The sequence below is a fragment of the Brachyhypopomus gauderio genome, chromosome 21 (assembly GCF_052324685.1).
Source record: "Brachyhypopomus gauderio isolate BG-103 chromosome 21, BGAUD_0.2, whole genome shotgun sequence".
NCBI classification, from domain to species: domain Eukaryota; kingdom Metazoa; phylum Chordata; class Actinopteri; order Gymnotiformes; family Hypopomidae; genus Brachyhypopomus; species Brachyhypopomus gauderio.
The window spans coordinates 4,995,506-5,011,696 of NC_135231.1; the positions used below are offsets into that span (position 1 = coordinate 4,995,506).

At 44.6% G+C, this 16,191-nt stretch overlaps 1 protein-coding gene across 3 annotated transcripts in view; it reads right to left on the reverse strand.

Annotated features, from left to right (window-relative positions):
• The window catches only part of dnmt3bb.1 (DNA (cytosine-5-)-methyltransferase 3 beta, duplicate b.1), a 33,017-nt gene that overhangs the window by 8,080 nt on the left and 8,746 nt on the right, over positions 1-16,191 (reverse strand). For 2 of the 3 annotated variants that reach the window (XM_076983871.1, XM_076983870.1), the window contains exons 3-13: positions 11,006-11,156; positions 10,672-10,757; positions 9,762-9,905; positions 7,971-8,090; positions 6,780-6,938; positions 6,468-6,575; positions 2,047-2,188; positions 976-1,128; positions 829-873; positions 568-647; positions 130-242 (exon numbers count right to left, since the gene is read on the reverse strand). In XM_076983871.1, coding sequence (XP_076839986.1) covers positions 130-242; positions 568-647; positions 829-873; positions 976-1,128; positions 2,047-2,188; positions 6,468-6,575; positions 6,780-6,938; positions 7,971-8,090; positions 9,762-9,905; positions 10,672-10,757; positions 11,006-11,156 — 1,301 coding nt within the window. The remainder of the gene's footprint in view (positions 1-129; positions 243-567; positions 648-828; positions 874-975; positions 1,129-2,046; positions 2,189-6,467; positions 6,576-6,779; positions 6,939-7,970; positions 8,091-9,761; positions 9,906-10,671; positions 10,758-11,005; positions 11,157-16,191) is intronic. The other variant, XM_076983872.1, reaches the window with a different exon arrangement.

Here is a 16,191-nt window from a genome sequence, read left to right on the forward strand (position 1 = left end):
AGGGCACGAGGTGCTTGAGAGTTTGTTTGGGACAGTGTGTGTATGGTGTGTGAGAGTGTGTGTGTATAGGGTGTAGGAACAACTGTGTGGGTATATACTGTATGTGCGTGTGTGTTTTCAGAGTCTCACCTGCAACAGTTGGCATTTCCACAGAGTAGAACTTCCCGACCTCCACAGCACACTGTGCAATACGACTGGTAGCCATCATCATCATACATGTAGGAGATTTCTAGATACACATCCTAATACACACACACAATCAAGAATTTCCTATCATGTGATGACTCAAAGTACAGTTCAAGTCACAACCAATATATCTGAATTACTGAGAACCAGAAGACGTTCTAGAGAATCTACACTTCCTGTTCATCATACCTTGGAACAACAGTGACATGAGCTTATATATTAAAACAGAAAATGACCACATATCCTAATGGAGCCATAGCATTTGTTTCTGCCCCTTGGTTTATTCATCTGATGGTTCTGCAGCTTGTGCTCTGTGTCTCTCAGTGCATATTCGAGGCTCCAGGGCCATCGCGTGATTGGTCGGTGGGACTGGCCAGTCACCTTGCATGTTTGGCAAAGGCCTCCTTCAAACAGCGGGTGGAAGGCTGCTGTTCTCGTCTTGCCACACGAGAGACAGAACTCTGAGAGAGAGAGAGAGAGAGAGAGAGAGAGAGAGAGAGAGAGAGAGAGAGAGAGAGAGAGAGAGAGAGAGACAGAAGGAGTGAGAGAGAGCGTAGGAGAGAAAATAAGACTCAAGATTTGGAACTTTTGTGTGATTAACAGTTATTGCAGGCCTTCTTATCTTATTTAAGAATATCCTACCTTCTATACTTCTGTGATTCTTCAAGACTTCATGAACCATTTGTTCTGAAACGAAGTAAACAGTCTGGAGTGAACAGCAGATCAACAAGCCAAAGCAGGCTGGGCCCTGAGCCAAATTAGAGCTCCCTGGCCTGGTTGACCTCTGACCTCGGCTGTAGGTGTCCTCGCTGACAGCCTTGGACTTGCACAGGCTGAGGCGGGCCTTCTTGGCGGAGGGCACTATCTCCGGCAGGTTGGACTCCAGCAGCTGGGTCTGCAGTGTGGCGCCCTCCGGTGGTGCAGGGAACAAACAGCTCTCAGCTGCAAAAATACCAACGGGCCACCATGTTACACTTGTAATGTGCATGTACACACACACAAACGCTAAGCGGCGTGCACGGGCTCACACACACACACACACACACACACATTCACACGTGTGTTAAACCTCACGGAGGAGTGTGTGCACGTACATGAGATGGAGGGCTCGGCTTGTGACAGAGCAACAGCAGACAACAACGCAATGGAACCGGCAAAGACCCTGCGTGCCCCATGCCCGCCCTCTCAACGCCCAATCACAACGCTGGGGCTTCCCGCCGGCTTTACAAGCCCCTCCCGAGCTCCGGGGTGACGACCCTAAAAGCCGTTTCTCACGAGGACGGCTGCGATCCACCCTCGCCTGCTCGTTGCTCGGAAGGAGCCTCTCAGACAGAAGCGTGTCTGTGTAGCAGTGCAACAATGTCAAAGGCGTTTCAGGGGTGACGGTGCAGCCTGCCTGTCTCCACTAGTTCCCTACGCTCCCTTCCTGTTCTAAGGTCGCACAGACAGTGTGTTGACTCGTTCCCACAGCGACAGGACCCCGCTGGGGGTGTACACGGTGTGAGAAGGCGTGCGTGTTAGTAAATGGTAATTCGCTCTATCCGTGACAATTTGAAGTCGCTGAGAACCAGAAAAATGATCCAAAACAAACCAGAGGTCTTTGTCTGAGCATAATCTCATATTTCAGCATGAAATCACGTGCGCTAACTGCGTTAAGCAACAAGGAGGTGTTGGTCCTTTCTGAGGTTCCTTGTCTGTGCTTGTCGTGAACTGGTCTGCTGTTGTAGCTTTGAGAAAAAAGGCGTAAAGATTAATCAAACACAGGGTGTTACAAGTGTGGGTTCTGAGACACTGTGCTTGATTGATGAGGTACCACCGGTACATTTACGGCTGGTGGTTGCCATAGCGGCAGGCACTCACAGGAGTTCTCGCGGGGTTTGAGGCCGTCTTTGCCCTTGGGCAGGAAGCCGCTGTGAGCCCAGTCCAGCATGGGCTTCACCTGGTCTTCTGGGATATCTGAGTCACACGCAGGAAACGTCTTCTCAGCACGTATAGTGGCCACCTGAAGGGTTTGAAGTAGAACAGGACATTTGTTATTAAATTCATCAATGAGGAAACGAGCAACTGACCCATGACAAATGCCATATTCACTGAAAGTAATGTTCAATCTAAGCTCATCTGAACAGAGGGGGGTTTGACCACTTCCAGAAGTGGTGTCAAACCGTATGGAATGTCTTCCATAATTTAGAAAATAGCCCCTGATTACCATAATTTCAATATTAGTAATATTAATAAAATTATATAGTGTAGGATGTCATTTCTGTTAGTTTAAAGTAGTTATTGACCATATGAAAAAATTAAAGGTGTTTAAAGGTGTTATGTGAAGTTTCTGTCCAGTAGGTAGTGCTGTTTCACTAATACAGTTGATATTCTGTATTTGTAAAAAGCCTCTCCTCCAATGATGGAGAAGTCTTTGCCCAACAATGCCTTGTTCTCATGGATTTAAATGACTTAAAGGTAAGATAAAACAAATTCTGATGTGCCCAAGATAATAGATTTGTTAGAATCACATCAATTAACACTAGAACTACCAAGCCGCCTGCTTTCGAGAGTGTAAGAAGTAAGAAGTCACTACAGTCTTGCAATTATCGTTTCAGCTTTTAATCTCCATATCCGTGTCTGACACTAGCAAAGTTAAGGTTGCCTCACACCTGTGCAGCAGTTCAGAAATGACCACATACGTGAATAGATGCTGATACTTGTTTTTCACTGAATATAAAGAGCTAAACAAAAATAAAAAGAGCAAACAGTGTTGATGTAACAGCTTCACACAGTGACATGTTAACTGACTACATTACTGATATCACAGCTTCACACAGTGACATGTTAACTGACTACAGTACTGATGTCACAGCTTCACACAGTGACATGTTAACTGACTACATTACTGATATCACAGCTTCACACAGTGACATGTTAACTGACTACATTACTGATGTCACAGCTCCACACAGTGACATGTTAACTGACTACATTACTGATATCACAGCTTCACACAGTGACATGTTAACTGACTACATTACTGATATCGCAGCTTCACACAGTGACATGTTAACTGACTACAGTACTGATGTCACAGCTTCACACAGTGACATGTTAACTGACTACATTACTGATATCACAGCTTCACACAGTGACATGTTAACTGACTACATTACTGATATCACAGCTTCACACAGTGACATGTTAACTGACTACATTACTGATATCACAGCTTCACACAGTGACATGTTAACTGACTACAGTACTGATGTCACAGCTTCACACAGTGACATGTTAACTCACTACATTACTGATATCACAGCTTCACACAGTGACATGTTAACTGACTACATTACTGATATCACAGCTCCACACAGTGACATATTAACTGACTACATTACTGATATCACATCTTCACACAGTGACATGTTAACTCACTACAGTACTGATGTCACAGCTTCACACAGTGACATGTTAACTGACTACATTACTGATATCACATCTTCACACAGTGACATGTTAACTGACTACATTACTGATATCACAGCTTCACAGTGACATGTTAACTGACTACATTACTGATATCACAGCTTCACACAGTGACATGTTAACTGACTACATTACTGATATCACAGCTTCACACAGTGACATGTTAACTGACTACATTACTGATATCACAGCTTCACACAGTGACATGTTAACTGACTACAGTCCTGATGTCACAGCTTCACACAGTGACATGTTAACTGACTACATTACTGATATCACAGATTCACACAGTAACATGTTAACTGACTACATTACTGATATCACAGCTTCACACAGTGACATGTTAACTGACTACATTACTGATATCGCAGCTTCACACAGTGACATGTTAACTGACTACAGTACTGATGTCACAGCTTCACACAGTGACATGTTAACTGACTACAGTACTGATGTCACAGCTTCACACAGTGACATGTTAACTGACTACATTACTGATGTCACAGCTTCACACAGTGACATGTTAACTGACTACATTACTGATGTCACAGCTCCACACAGTGACATGTTAACTGACTACATTACTGATATCACAGCTTCACACAGTGACATGTTAACTGACTACATTACTGATATCACATCTTCACACAGTGACATGTTAACTGACTACATTACTGATATCACAGCTTCACACAGTGACATGTTAACTGACTACAGTACTGATGTCACAGCTTCACACAGTGACATGTTAACTGACTACATTACTGATATCACAGCTTCACACAGTGACATGTTAACTGACTACAGTACTGATGTCACAGCTTCACACAGTGACATGTTAACTGACTACAGTACTGATGTCACAGCTCCACACAGTGACATGTTAACTGACTACAGTACTGATATCACAGCTTCACACAGTGACATGTTAACTGACTACAGTACTGATATCACATCTTCACACAGTGACATGTTAACTGACTACAGTACTGATATCGCAGCTTCACACAGTAACATGTTAACTGACTACATTACTGATATCACAGCTTCACACAGTGACATGTTAACTGACTACAGTACTGATATCACAGCTCCACACAGTGACATGTTAACTGACTACAGTACTGATGTCACAGCTCCACACAGTGACATGTTAACTGACTACAGTACTGATATCACAGCTTCACACAGTGACATGTTAACTGACTACATTACTGATATCACAGCTTCACACAGTGACATGTTAACTGACTACAGTACTGATATCACAGCTCCACACAGTGACATGTTAACTGACTACATTACTGATATCGCAGCTTCACACAGTAACATGTTAACTGACTACATTACTGATATCACAGCTTCACACAGTGACATGTTAACTGACTACATTACTGATATCACAGCTTCACACAGTGACATGTTAACTGACTACAGTACTGATATCACAGCTCCACACAGTGACATGTTAACTGACTACAGTACTGATGTCACAGCTCCACACAGTGACATGTTAACTGACTACAGTACTGATATCACAGCTTCACACAGTGACATGTTAACTGACTACATTACTGATATCACAGCTTCACACAGTGACATGTTAACTGACTACAGTCCTGATGTCACAGCTTCACACAGTGACATGTTAACTGACTACATTACTGATATCACAGCTTCACACAGTGACATGTTAACTGACTACATTACTGATATCACAGCTTCACACAGTAACATGTTAACTGACTACATTACTGATATCACAGCTTCACACAGTGACATGTTAACTGACTACATTACTGATATCACAGCTTCACACAGTGACATGTTAACTGACTACATTACTGATATCACAGCTTCACACAGTAACATGTTAACTGACTACATTACTGATATCACAGCTTCACACAATGACATGTTAACTGACTACATTACTGATATCACAGCTTCACACAGTGACATGTTAACTGACTACATTACTGATATCACAGCTTCACACAGTGACATGTTAACTGACTACATTACTGATGTCACAGCTTCACACAGTGACGTTAACTGACTACAGTACTGATGTCACAGCTCCACACAGTGACATGTTAACTGACTACAGTACTGATGTCACAGCTTCACACAGTGACATGTTAACTGACTACAGTACTGATGTCACAGATTCACACAGTAACATGTTAACTGACTACAGTACTGATGTCACAGCTCCACACAGTGACATGTTACTGTTACAGAGATGAACTGACAGGTAGGTTTCCAGGGATTATTTGTCAGGTATATGACTATTACTAGTACAGACTAGAACTATTACTGCATTACATTACCCGACTACCAGGGCAGCTTACAAAATGCTTTCTGCCAGTCTAAAGGGACACAACACTTGGCAGCAATCAAACACATAGGAACATAATACAGGGACGACAAAATCAAGTCAAACTGTACACTGTTGACGTTACAACTAAAAAGGAGATGGGGAGAAGGAGATAAGAGGCTGTGAGTTTCGCCGAAATTGCAATGGGGGGAGCCGCTTCCTCAACAAGTCTGGACAGGGCTGAGCTCCTCAGTGCAGTGTCTGATTCACCACAGAAGGATAATCACGGAAAGTGTCCAGGGAATTCCGTAAAGCTCTCCGCTAGGTGTTTGCTTAGGTGTTTATCTTTCTATTAAAAACTTGCAAACGCAATGTCCTCTATGTTCCATGTATGTAATAAAAAGGTACAATAGCATCTCTTATTAAGGCTGTGTCACAGACGCTTCTACTTACAGACTCTGCTGTCAGCCTAAACTGCAGGACCTCTCACCTCTAGGGCCTGAAATATGGCCCGACGGTAGGATGCCAGCTTGGTGTAGGAGGCCTGGTTGAAGAACTTTGAGAAAGCTGTGATGGAGTCCAGCTTGTCAGCGGATACCTGTGGCAACATACATCCCATACTTCAATCACCACGAGAAGCTCTACTTGCAGTCCAAACACGCAGATGGTCCTAAGAGAAGGTCTTAACACGTAGTCCTAACATGGTCTTAACACGCAGTCCTAACCGACAGTCTTAACACGCAGTCCTAACAGGCACTCCTAACGAGCATCCTGTGGCATAACTATCAGGAAATGCACTTACCTCAGAGAATTTGCCGTCGCCAAACCACTGGAGCCAGCGCATGCCATGCGAGGCTTGCCTCTTCCCTGTGGCCCTCCACGTCACCACCATTCCCGGCCACCAGGAGAATCCCTTAATCTTCCCCCACACAAGCTCCCCTATGCCATAGCCTTTATTGTCCTGTGCAAGCGCATGAAGAGGAATTTTAGCTTTGTGGGCTGACAAAAGATGGTATATGATATTGAAGACTGTCACATAACACACGCACATGCACACACACACACACACACACACACACACACACACACACACACACACACACACACACACACACGCACACACACACACGCACACACACACGCACACACACACGTTAAGTCTAGTAAATAGACAAGCATTATCTTTATTCATATAGCCTAATATTGTTTGTGCTATATTTAGCCATAAAGGTTCGGACCATAATTTAAAAGGGAGACTTTGATTTTGAAGTGAGAATAAGGCACGTGTGGGTGGAGAGTTCTGTTGGCGGGCGTGGGGAAGAAAGAAGGAGCGTGTGGACAATAAAAGATTGTTGTTGAATTTATAAAGTTCGTTATTTCTTTGAGTAACATAATAACCGTCAATATATGTGCATGTTCCTGTATAAATACAATACCTCGTATTTTGCCATATTACTGTATTATAAGAAAGGGTACATGGCATGAGAATGCAGCAGGCATCCAAACAAAAGGACTGGAGCAGTATGGTCAGCGTGCTCCGCAGAGCTCATGATAAAAGACGCCAAGCCTGCACCTCCCGTGCTTGTCTGGACACGATTCACCTGATTGATTTGTTAGCTTGTCAGCGTCGGCCTCGCAGCTCTGCTCGTGCGCGCACGCTGCCCCAGCCGACGGAGACCCCGTTAAACGCTCCGGCTAACAATAGTATCATTCAAGGACTAACAGCTTCTTTGTGCGGGACGTCAATGCTTTCTGCAAACATATACCTGACGGGCTTTGTAACGTTTTACCATGAGTGTAGCCCGTGGGTATGAAGATGATTGTGTTTTCAAAGAGAGCTATTCTGAAAGGGAGGCTCTTGTTACTTTTGTGAAGCAGGTGGACAAACACAAGTTGTGCTGAATTTGCAGGAGGAGAAAACGGGACGTGTGGAGACAGGACGTCTGGACATGCAGACGTCTGAGGGGTCCTAGCGCAGGTGGGGGAGGCGTACATTGTACTCAGGCTGGCTGGCTGTGTCGGAGGTGGAGGTGGATGTCATGCTGCTTTGAGCTGAGTCTTTAGAGTCTTGTTCCATCAGCTCCAGCCTGGGGCCTTCAGGAAGAGTGGGGACCTACACACACACACACACACACACACACACACACACACACACACACACAAAAAGGGAGACCCTTGTTAGTTAAGCTGTTAGTGAGTTAACCTTTGTGACCTTTAGGTCAAATCCTTATTTTGTATAGGCCCAGCCCACAAGCCTGGAGCAACACTTTCCTTCATAAAATCCCTTTAGTACTTTTAGGGGTTTTATTTACATTAAAAAACACATTTCTGACTCTCCCATGACAATATTTTAAAGAACTGGCCCTGCATATGCTGAAAAAATACTTTTTTCCAGGTATAAATGTACTAACAATCATCATTTCGGAGTCACAAGCATCCGCAAGAGGGTTAAACCAGCCGCTCACTCTGAGCTTGATACATATTAGTGTCATGGAGCACAGGGGTCAGCCCTAATGTATCTGTGAGCCTGAGAGGCCCTGTGTAGGCCAGCTCACAGCTGAGATCCAATACACGCCAGAAATAAACCCTCTCAAATACGGGTGGGTCGTACACAAGAGAGCGGGTCGTGTCACGGGAATGTCAAGCTCAGTCTGTGAGCAAACAAACACTTTAAGTGAAGAAAGCATACAACGGCCCGGAACAGTTCTAGTTCGGCACCTCACTAGCAAAACCGCATTTCCTTGGGTGCTGCGTGTTCTTGGGTGGTGTTTATGCATCACATGGAGAGTGCACCCCAGTCATCGTCCTGCGTGGCGTGGAGAGCCTCCACAGGACGATCCTGGCTCAGCCTCCTTTTCACCGCTCAAGGGTTTTGACAACGGCGCTGCAGTTTCTCAGCACGACACAGCAGCCTTCTGCCTATGGGATTTCTAAGAAGCGGAAGGTTCTGGAAGCAGGAACTTTCTTTTACAAGTGCGCAGCATCTCAGTAATCATCTCTATGTGGTAAGTGTCATCCAGCTTTATGTGATGGCAATAGCACATGAAGATTCAGCGGATTAAGGCCAAAAAAGCATTCTAAAATCGCTTATTTTCAAGGAGAAATTACAACGTTGGGCAGGGGGAGCAGGTGGAGGTTTTGTCTTGTCCCTTTCATTTCTGGGCTCGCAAATTCTTGTATTCTTGTTTTTTTTTTTGTTTTTTTTTTTTTTATAAATAGGAAACCGTGAAATATGTGTAATTACATTGAGTTGCCAGTTCCTGCAGCTAATTAACTTTTTTTTTTCCATCATGACTGTTTCTTCTGAGAAACAAACCCAATGGGGCTGTATGCTGAAAATTTGGCTCAAATCAGTTAGTTAACTTTGCTGCGTGATATCCCTACACATCACCCATCAACACGGTACATGCAATGGAGACAGGTCACCCGGGACTTCAGGGCAGGCAGCCTGTCTGGCTGGTCTTCTCCAGCAGGGCTCTAGTGGAGAAAGACCCCTCATCAAAACTCTTACCAACTTCCCCTGTTGGAGGGACAGGCAGATAGCCACCGGACCCTTGGTCCACCTCAGCTCTTGGTTCTCTGAGGCCTTCAAGCGTTCGGATGCTCATACCCACACATAATGAGAATGATGGTGGGACACACACACACACACACACACACACACCCCCGTCACTAGGGCTTTGGCACTCGCACTTTCCCGACTGACGACCCGATTCCTAAGCAGACTCGCTGCCCACACTGAGGTGTTGGGACATGCATGTGCAGGCCTGGGAAGGTACTTTACCAAGGCGCCGGGCTCCTGCTTGCCCCGACCTCTCTCTCTGCTGCGTGGCTTGGTGTGTGCGGTCAGCCCAGCCTGGAAAATGGTCCTGGGACACGGCCTCTGCCTCAGGCCCGAGCTGCAGCCGGAACCCCCGTCCGACTTCTCCTGCAACGACATTGGCATGGCTGTGCAATGATGGTGCGCCCTGGGGGAGCAGGGGGAGCGCAGAGGTGGTGGAGTGGGGAGCCGGCGCGCGCACACACACACACACACACACACACACACACACACACACACACACACACACACACACACACACACACACACAGAACTGTTTCTCACCGCTTACTCGTCTGATTAAGTGAGGGGCGGTTCTGTACCCGTGACCGGGCTGCTGGTGGAACCTGTCAGGCCAGTCTGGCTGTCTCGCCGTCGTTTCGCTCACACTCCCTCTCTCTCTCACACACACATACACACACACACACTTTCACACGGACGCGAGCAGACCGCGAGGCTGTCCTGCATACGGGCGGACATATGTGCTGAGGGGCTGTGCGTGGGGATCAGCGCAAGTAGGTGGAAGAGCTAAGGTGAACTTTGAAAATACTATCAGCCACCAGGATACATAAAGCTGTCACTGCAGACAGGATGTTATTATAACATAAATCAGGGTCGTGATGACAAAATGAACTGCCTAATACACATGCCAATACACAGACAGATGTACTTGTTAAAAAAAGACTTGCAGTTCTGGTAATGCTGTTCCTGGAGTAATTTAAATTTAGCACAAAGGTGTGGTGTACGTGTCAAGTCAACTCCCCCTTGTAAATATGTTTTGGCAGCAGCCATTGGCTGAACTGTGAATCTTAGCAGGCTCGCAATGAGATCTTAGAGAGATCTTAGTGAGATCTCAGCTGGTGTGAGTTCTGACCTCACTGCAGGAGTCCCACACGGTGTCATACTCTGTCTCAGAGCGCTCCCGAGATCTCTTCCTCCTCAGGCTGTTCTCACTCTCATCTGACAGAGTAATGAGAAAGAGAGAAACAGAGAGAGAGATACAGAAAGAGAGAGAGAGAGAGAGAGAGAGAGAGAGAGAGAGAGAGAGAGAGAGAGAGAGAGAGAGAGACGCATTGAGAGAGTAAATTAGTCCTCATATTGCTCAGGCTTAGTATGACTACTGCAATGTCTCTCTTTAATCTTAATGTCAATGCTGACAGATGGATATGATGGACATATGAGTGCATATGGGAGTTGGGTGGGCTTACCTGCAGGTGATGCTGCACCCCCGTTCTGTTTGGGACAGAAAGGTGAGGGTGGCTCCGCCCCTGTTAGGGGACTGTTCTCATTGGTCATCTCCAGGCCACTGTCGTTCTCTGACAGACCTTCCGCTGCTGACATATCACCGTTCACGGCTGCCTGCGAGAGAGAGAGAGAGAGAGAGAGAGAGAGAGAGAGAGAGAGAGAGAGAGAGAGAGAGATCAGACAACCAAAGCCCTGACCGCAACATACCCAGAGACAGCTTAAAACTCCTCTTTGTAAATATCAGGCCAGCAACAACGATATCGTTTGCAAACATGATTCCAAGCTGTCATATTTGCAGTTCAGTTATCGTTCACAGCTGCTGCATCGCCACAAAACCTTCTGCTTCCCAAATGTCCTGCTCAGCAGTGTAAACCAGAGGATACTGCAGGCATGGGATTCAGGGCTCCTGGGCAGATACACAGATGAATAACAGTACTCAGTCAAAGTGGAGTGTCATATGTCAGATAATCTTACAGAGCAGGATTACCGTATTAACTACATACATACAGTAAGACACAAAGTGGATTAAGGACATGCATGAAGTGTACTAAGTACATGCTTACAGTAATACACACCACCTCAACTTATTCAATTGTACTTGTAGTCAGACTAAGATGTCACATATCCTGTGAGATAACACCATAAAAGATTGCACGCTTAACGGTAATGATAATAACAGCAGTAGCAGTTAAACGCTAATAACTGTTTTCATAAGTACTTCAGAAAAATGTCAGTTAATGCATTATTATCAGCTGAAGAACCACAATCATTTTACAAGGCTGCTAAACCATTCATACACTAACAGCCAAAGCAAAGAGTCAGGAGTGAATTTTATTGAATTCAAGGTTGTAATTTAGCTAACAAAAAGATCATTTCAACCCAGCACACACAGGTATAATACAGGATGTTCATCATAAACGCATCAGCTCGAGGGCAAGGTTATTGTTTACACATGTTTTTTCATTCCTGACAAGACCAGCTGTTTGAGAGGCTTTTTTTTTCGAGCAGACTGAATGACCTCTAACAGAGCAGGCTACCACACAAACAGAAAAGCAGTTATTCAGTTAAAGAAATGCTCCGTTTATACACGGAGTGTATATAAGTGTGGGTACTATAGCGGGGGGGCGGCGTGTGAATGGGGTTTCGTCGCTGACACACACGTGCTTCGTGTTGGGCTCGGGCAGCGTCTCCGAATAGGCGAGCAGCACCCTCATACTCATTCAGGCCCGAGATTAAAGGCCCAGGCAGGTCTGAACATCACCCGCCCACACACCCTCAGCCCTCTCTACCATTAAAACCCTAACCCATTTTCCCAGAGATAAATCACACCTGGCGACATCCCCCCACAGAACTGACTTTTTTTAGAAGAGTTACACAGAGTTCTCATAGTACAGCAGGTTCTACTGGATGAAATGATCCCTCGGGGGCCGGCTCTGCCGTCCTGGGAAACACCAGAGACCCCTAGGGCTGGTAGACTCCACTGTCCTTCCTTAAGCATGGGAGTCTCCATTAAGAATGGAATCTAGGTGTGTGTGTGTGTAAGAAGACTTCATGCCCAAGTGTAGTTGTTGCTGAAAATGACAGAAAGGTCTGGGAAAAGCAGACCTAAGGGCATGTATGCACACTAAAGCACAATTGAATATGAACTCTCTCAACAGTGTTGACATCTGTGGCACCAAAGTGATAGAAGCAAAAGTGGTATCCTCTAGGGGTGGGTATCACCACTGATTTCCCATTTCAATTCGATTTTGATTCACAAGGTCCCGATTCAATTTTCGATTCGATTCGATTCAATATTGATTCTTGTAGGGACATTTCAGTTACAATAAAAAGTGTAGTTTGAATGTGAAATGATACAAGGAACACTCAAACTTTAATAAAATGTATTAAGATATTAGTGTTTATACTGTGAACAACAGTTACATTCTTTTTATAATATCAATTAATGCACACTCTTCCACATAGCTCCTTTACCAGAAAAGTCATTGAAAGCGGTTTTGAACAGCCTTTTAAAGTGAAAATTAAGTTGTTTTTTTTTTTTACATGTAACAAAAACATTTATGAACATAGTTCTGAATATTGTAAACATTAAGGTCCAAAAACTAAGATTTATTCATAACTGCTTTCTGACATCTTGGAGATTGTCAAATTTTTCTGCAAGAAAAGGAGCTGATCAACATATTGAGGAGTGAGACAGCTCCTTTGTGCAGTAACAATATTGCCAGCTGTTGAGAAAACTTCACAGCTTTATACTTGACGCGTCGCGACCGGCGTGAGGGTCCGCGCGCCGAAAACGACGTAATCGCGGTGGCTCCGCTCGTGCACTGTCGCTTCGCGAGCTCGTGCACCTCTCGAATTTTGTAATTTAGCGCGCGCCGCGCTTCAGCGCAATGAACAAAGTCATGTTTGCAGGGTTCATACACCTTTAAAAGGTGGAATTCAAGCACTTCGGTTATTTTTTTGGCACGGGGAGAACTTGTAGATAGTTTAATCGCAAATGCCTTCTCTAGTGGAGTTTGTTTGGGTTCTGGCGTTTTTTGAATATCAGGATGGTGTCGCGTTAAATGATTTCTCAGATTTGTGGTATTCCCACAATATTTCACCTCCATGTTGCACAGTTTACACACAGCTGTGCTTTTATCCAACTCTTCCCTACAATCATGGTTTCTGAATCCAAAATGTAACCATACATCTGCAGGGTTGCCAACTTTTCAAGATCGCTTGGAGTGAGATTTGAACCTGGAGGGGGTGGCGGTGTCAAATGGACACAAATGAAGTATTATATCGCGATCGATCGCTCGCCAGTGGTTGGCGCCAGATCGAACTAGTAACTCATTGAATCATAGATAGATCATAGAGGTACATTTTTTTACTCTTGCTGCAGCCATGCTCAACTGATCACCCCAGCCAAGTGGCGGTGCTCGAGAAAAAAAAGGATGATCTCGCGAGATAAAACGCGAAACGTTAAAATGGTACGCATATGCGGGGAAAATTAGCTAATTCTAAAGATCGATCTCAGGTTTCATAAATCGATATCAAATCATTTAAATGAAGATCGATTTGAATCGAAAGATCGATTTTTTAAACACACCCCTAGTATCCTCCAGTAATATGCACTATAAATTAAATTGCACTAATAACAATGTCCAAAAAATAGTTAGCTCTGGTTAGGTCTGTCATGTTTTGTAAGTTGATATTTCCAACCAGACCACAGTGTTATCAGAGCTGCCAGCACTGTGTTGTGACTTGAAAGACGAGTCAGTGAGACCTCACATGTGTGTGGATTAGGCTTTGCTTTGCTTTTTGCATTCACATGGTATACACACACACACACACACACACGGTGGGAAACACAACAGCAATTGTGAAGCATGGAACAAAAAAACCAAACAGAAACATGAGAACCAAAACAGCAACAGTGCTACATTTATGGTCAGTAGTCCAAGATGGAGTCATGAGTGTAAGCATTAACTTCAGGACCCAAAGCAATGGGGTCAGGACAGGAGACTCACAGTAGAAGTGTTCCAGGCCACCAGAAGCACATGTGAAGGTCAGCATGAAGATACACATGCGAAGATCTACAAATAATGTGCATGTGGCATCTCCATAAAATGATAAACCAACATCACACATTTACTCTGTGCCAACTCCTCTGAGTCATTATACTGCATTAGCTCATGTGAGCGTACTACTGTTGTGAGTGACCTCTCAAGATTAAGTGCTCTCAGTGATTTACAGAATTGCTTTCAACAGTTTTTCAAGAATTGTGACTCCGTGGGGCCACCATACACACACAGCTGTAGAAGCAAGACACATGTATGTAAGCAGTGAAATATATCAATAAGAACCATATACATGTGCTACCAGGACTGGAAGGGCTGCTGGAAGTCAACAGAACCGACTCTGAGACAGCAAACATCTCCCTATTCAAACAGAACTGACTCTGAGACAGCAAACATCTCCCTATTCAAACAGAACTGACTCTGAGACAACAAACATCCCCCTATTCAAATAGAACTAACTCTGAGACAGCAAACATCTCCCTATTCAAACAGAACTAACTCTGAGACAGCAAACATCTCCCTATTCAAACAGAACCGACTCTGAGACAGCAAACATCCCCCTATTCAAACAGAACTAACTCTGAGACAGCAAACATCTCCCTATTCAAACAGAACTAACTCTGAGACAGCAAACATCTCCCTATTCAAACAGAACCGACTCTGAGACAGCAAACATCCCCCTATTCAAACAGAACCGACTCTGAGACAGCAAACATCTCCCTATTCAAACAGAACCGACTCTGAACAGCAAACATCTCCCTATTCAAACAGAACCGACTCTGAGACAGCAAACATCTCCCTATTCAAACAGAACCGACTCTGAACAGCAAACATCTCCCTATTCAAACAGAACCGACTCTGAGACAGCAAACATCCCCCTATTCAAACAGAACTGACTCTGAGACAGCAAACATCCCCCTATTCGACAGAACTGACTCTGAGACAGCAAACATCTCCCTATTCAAACAGAACCGACTCTGAGACAGCAAACATCCCCCTATTCAAACAGAACTGACTCTGAGACAGCAAACATCTCCCTATTCAAACAGAACCGACTCTGAACAGCAAACATCTCCCTATTCAAACAGAACCGACTCTGAGACAGCAAACATCCCCCTATTCAACAGAACTGACTCTGAGACAGCAAACATCCCTATTCAAACAGAACTGACTCTGAGACAGCAAACATCCCCCATTCAAACAGAACCGACTCTGAGACAGCAAACATCCGCCTATTCAACAAAACTGACTCTGAGACAGCAAACATCTCCCTATTCAAACAGAACCGACTCTGAGACAGCAAACATCCCCCTATTCAAACAGAACTAACTCTGATACAGCAAACATCTCCCTATTCAAACAGAACTGACTCTGAGACAGCAAACATCTCCCTATTCAAACAGAACTAACTCTGAGACAGCAAACATCCCCCTATTCAACAGAACCGACTCTGAGACAGCAAACATCTCCCTATTCAAACAGAACCGACTCTGAGACAGCAAACATCCCTATTCAAACAGAACTGACTCTGAGACAGCAAACATCCCCCTATTCAAACAGAACCGACTCAGAGACAGCAAACATCC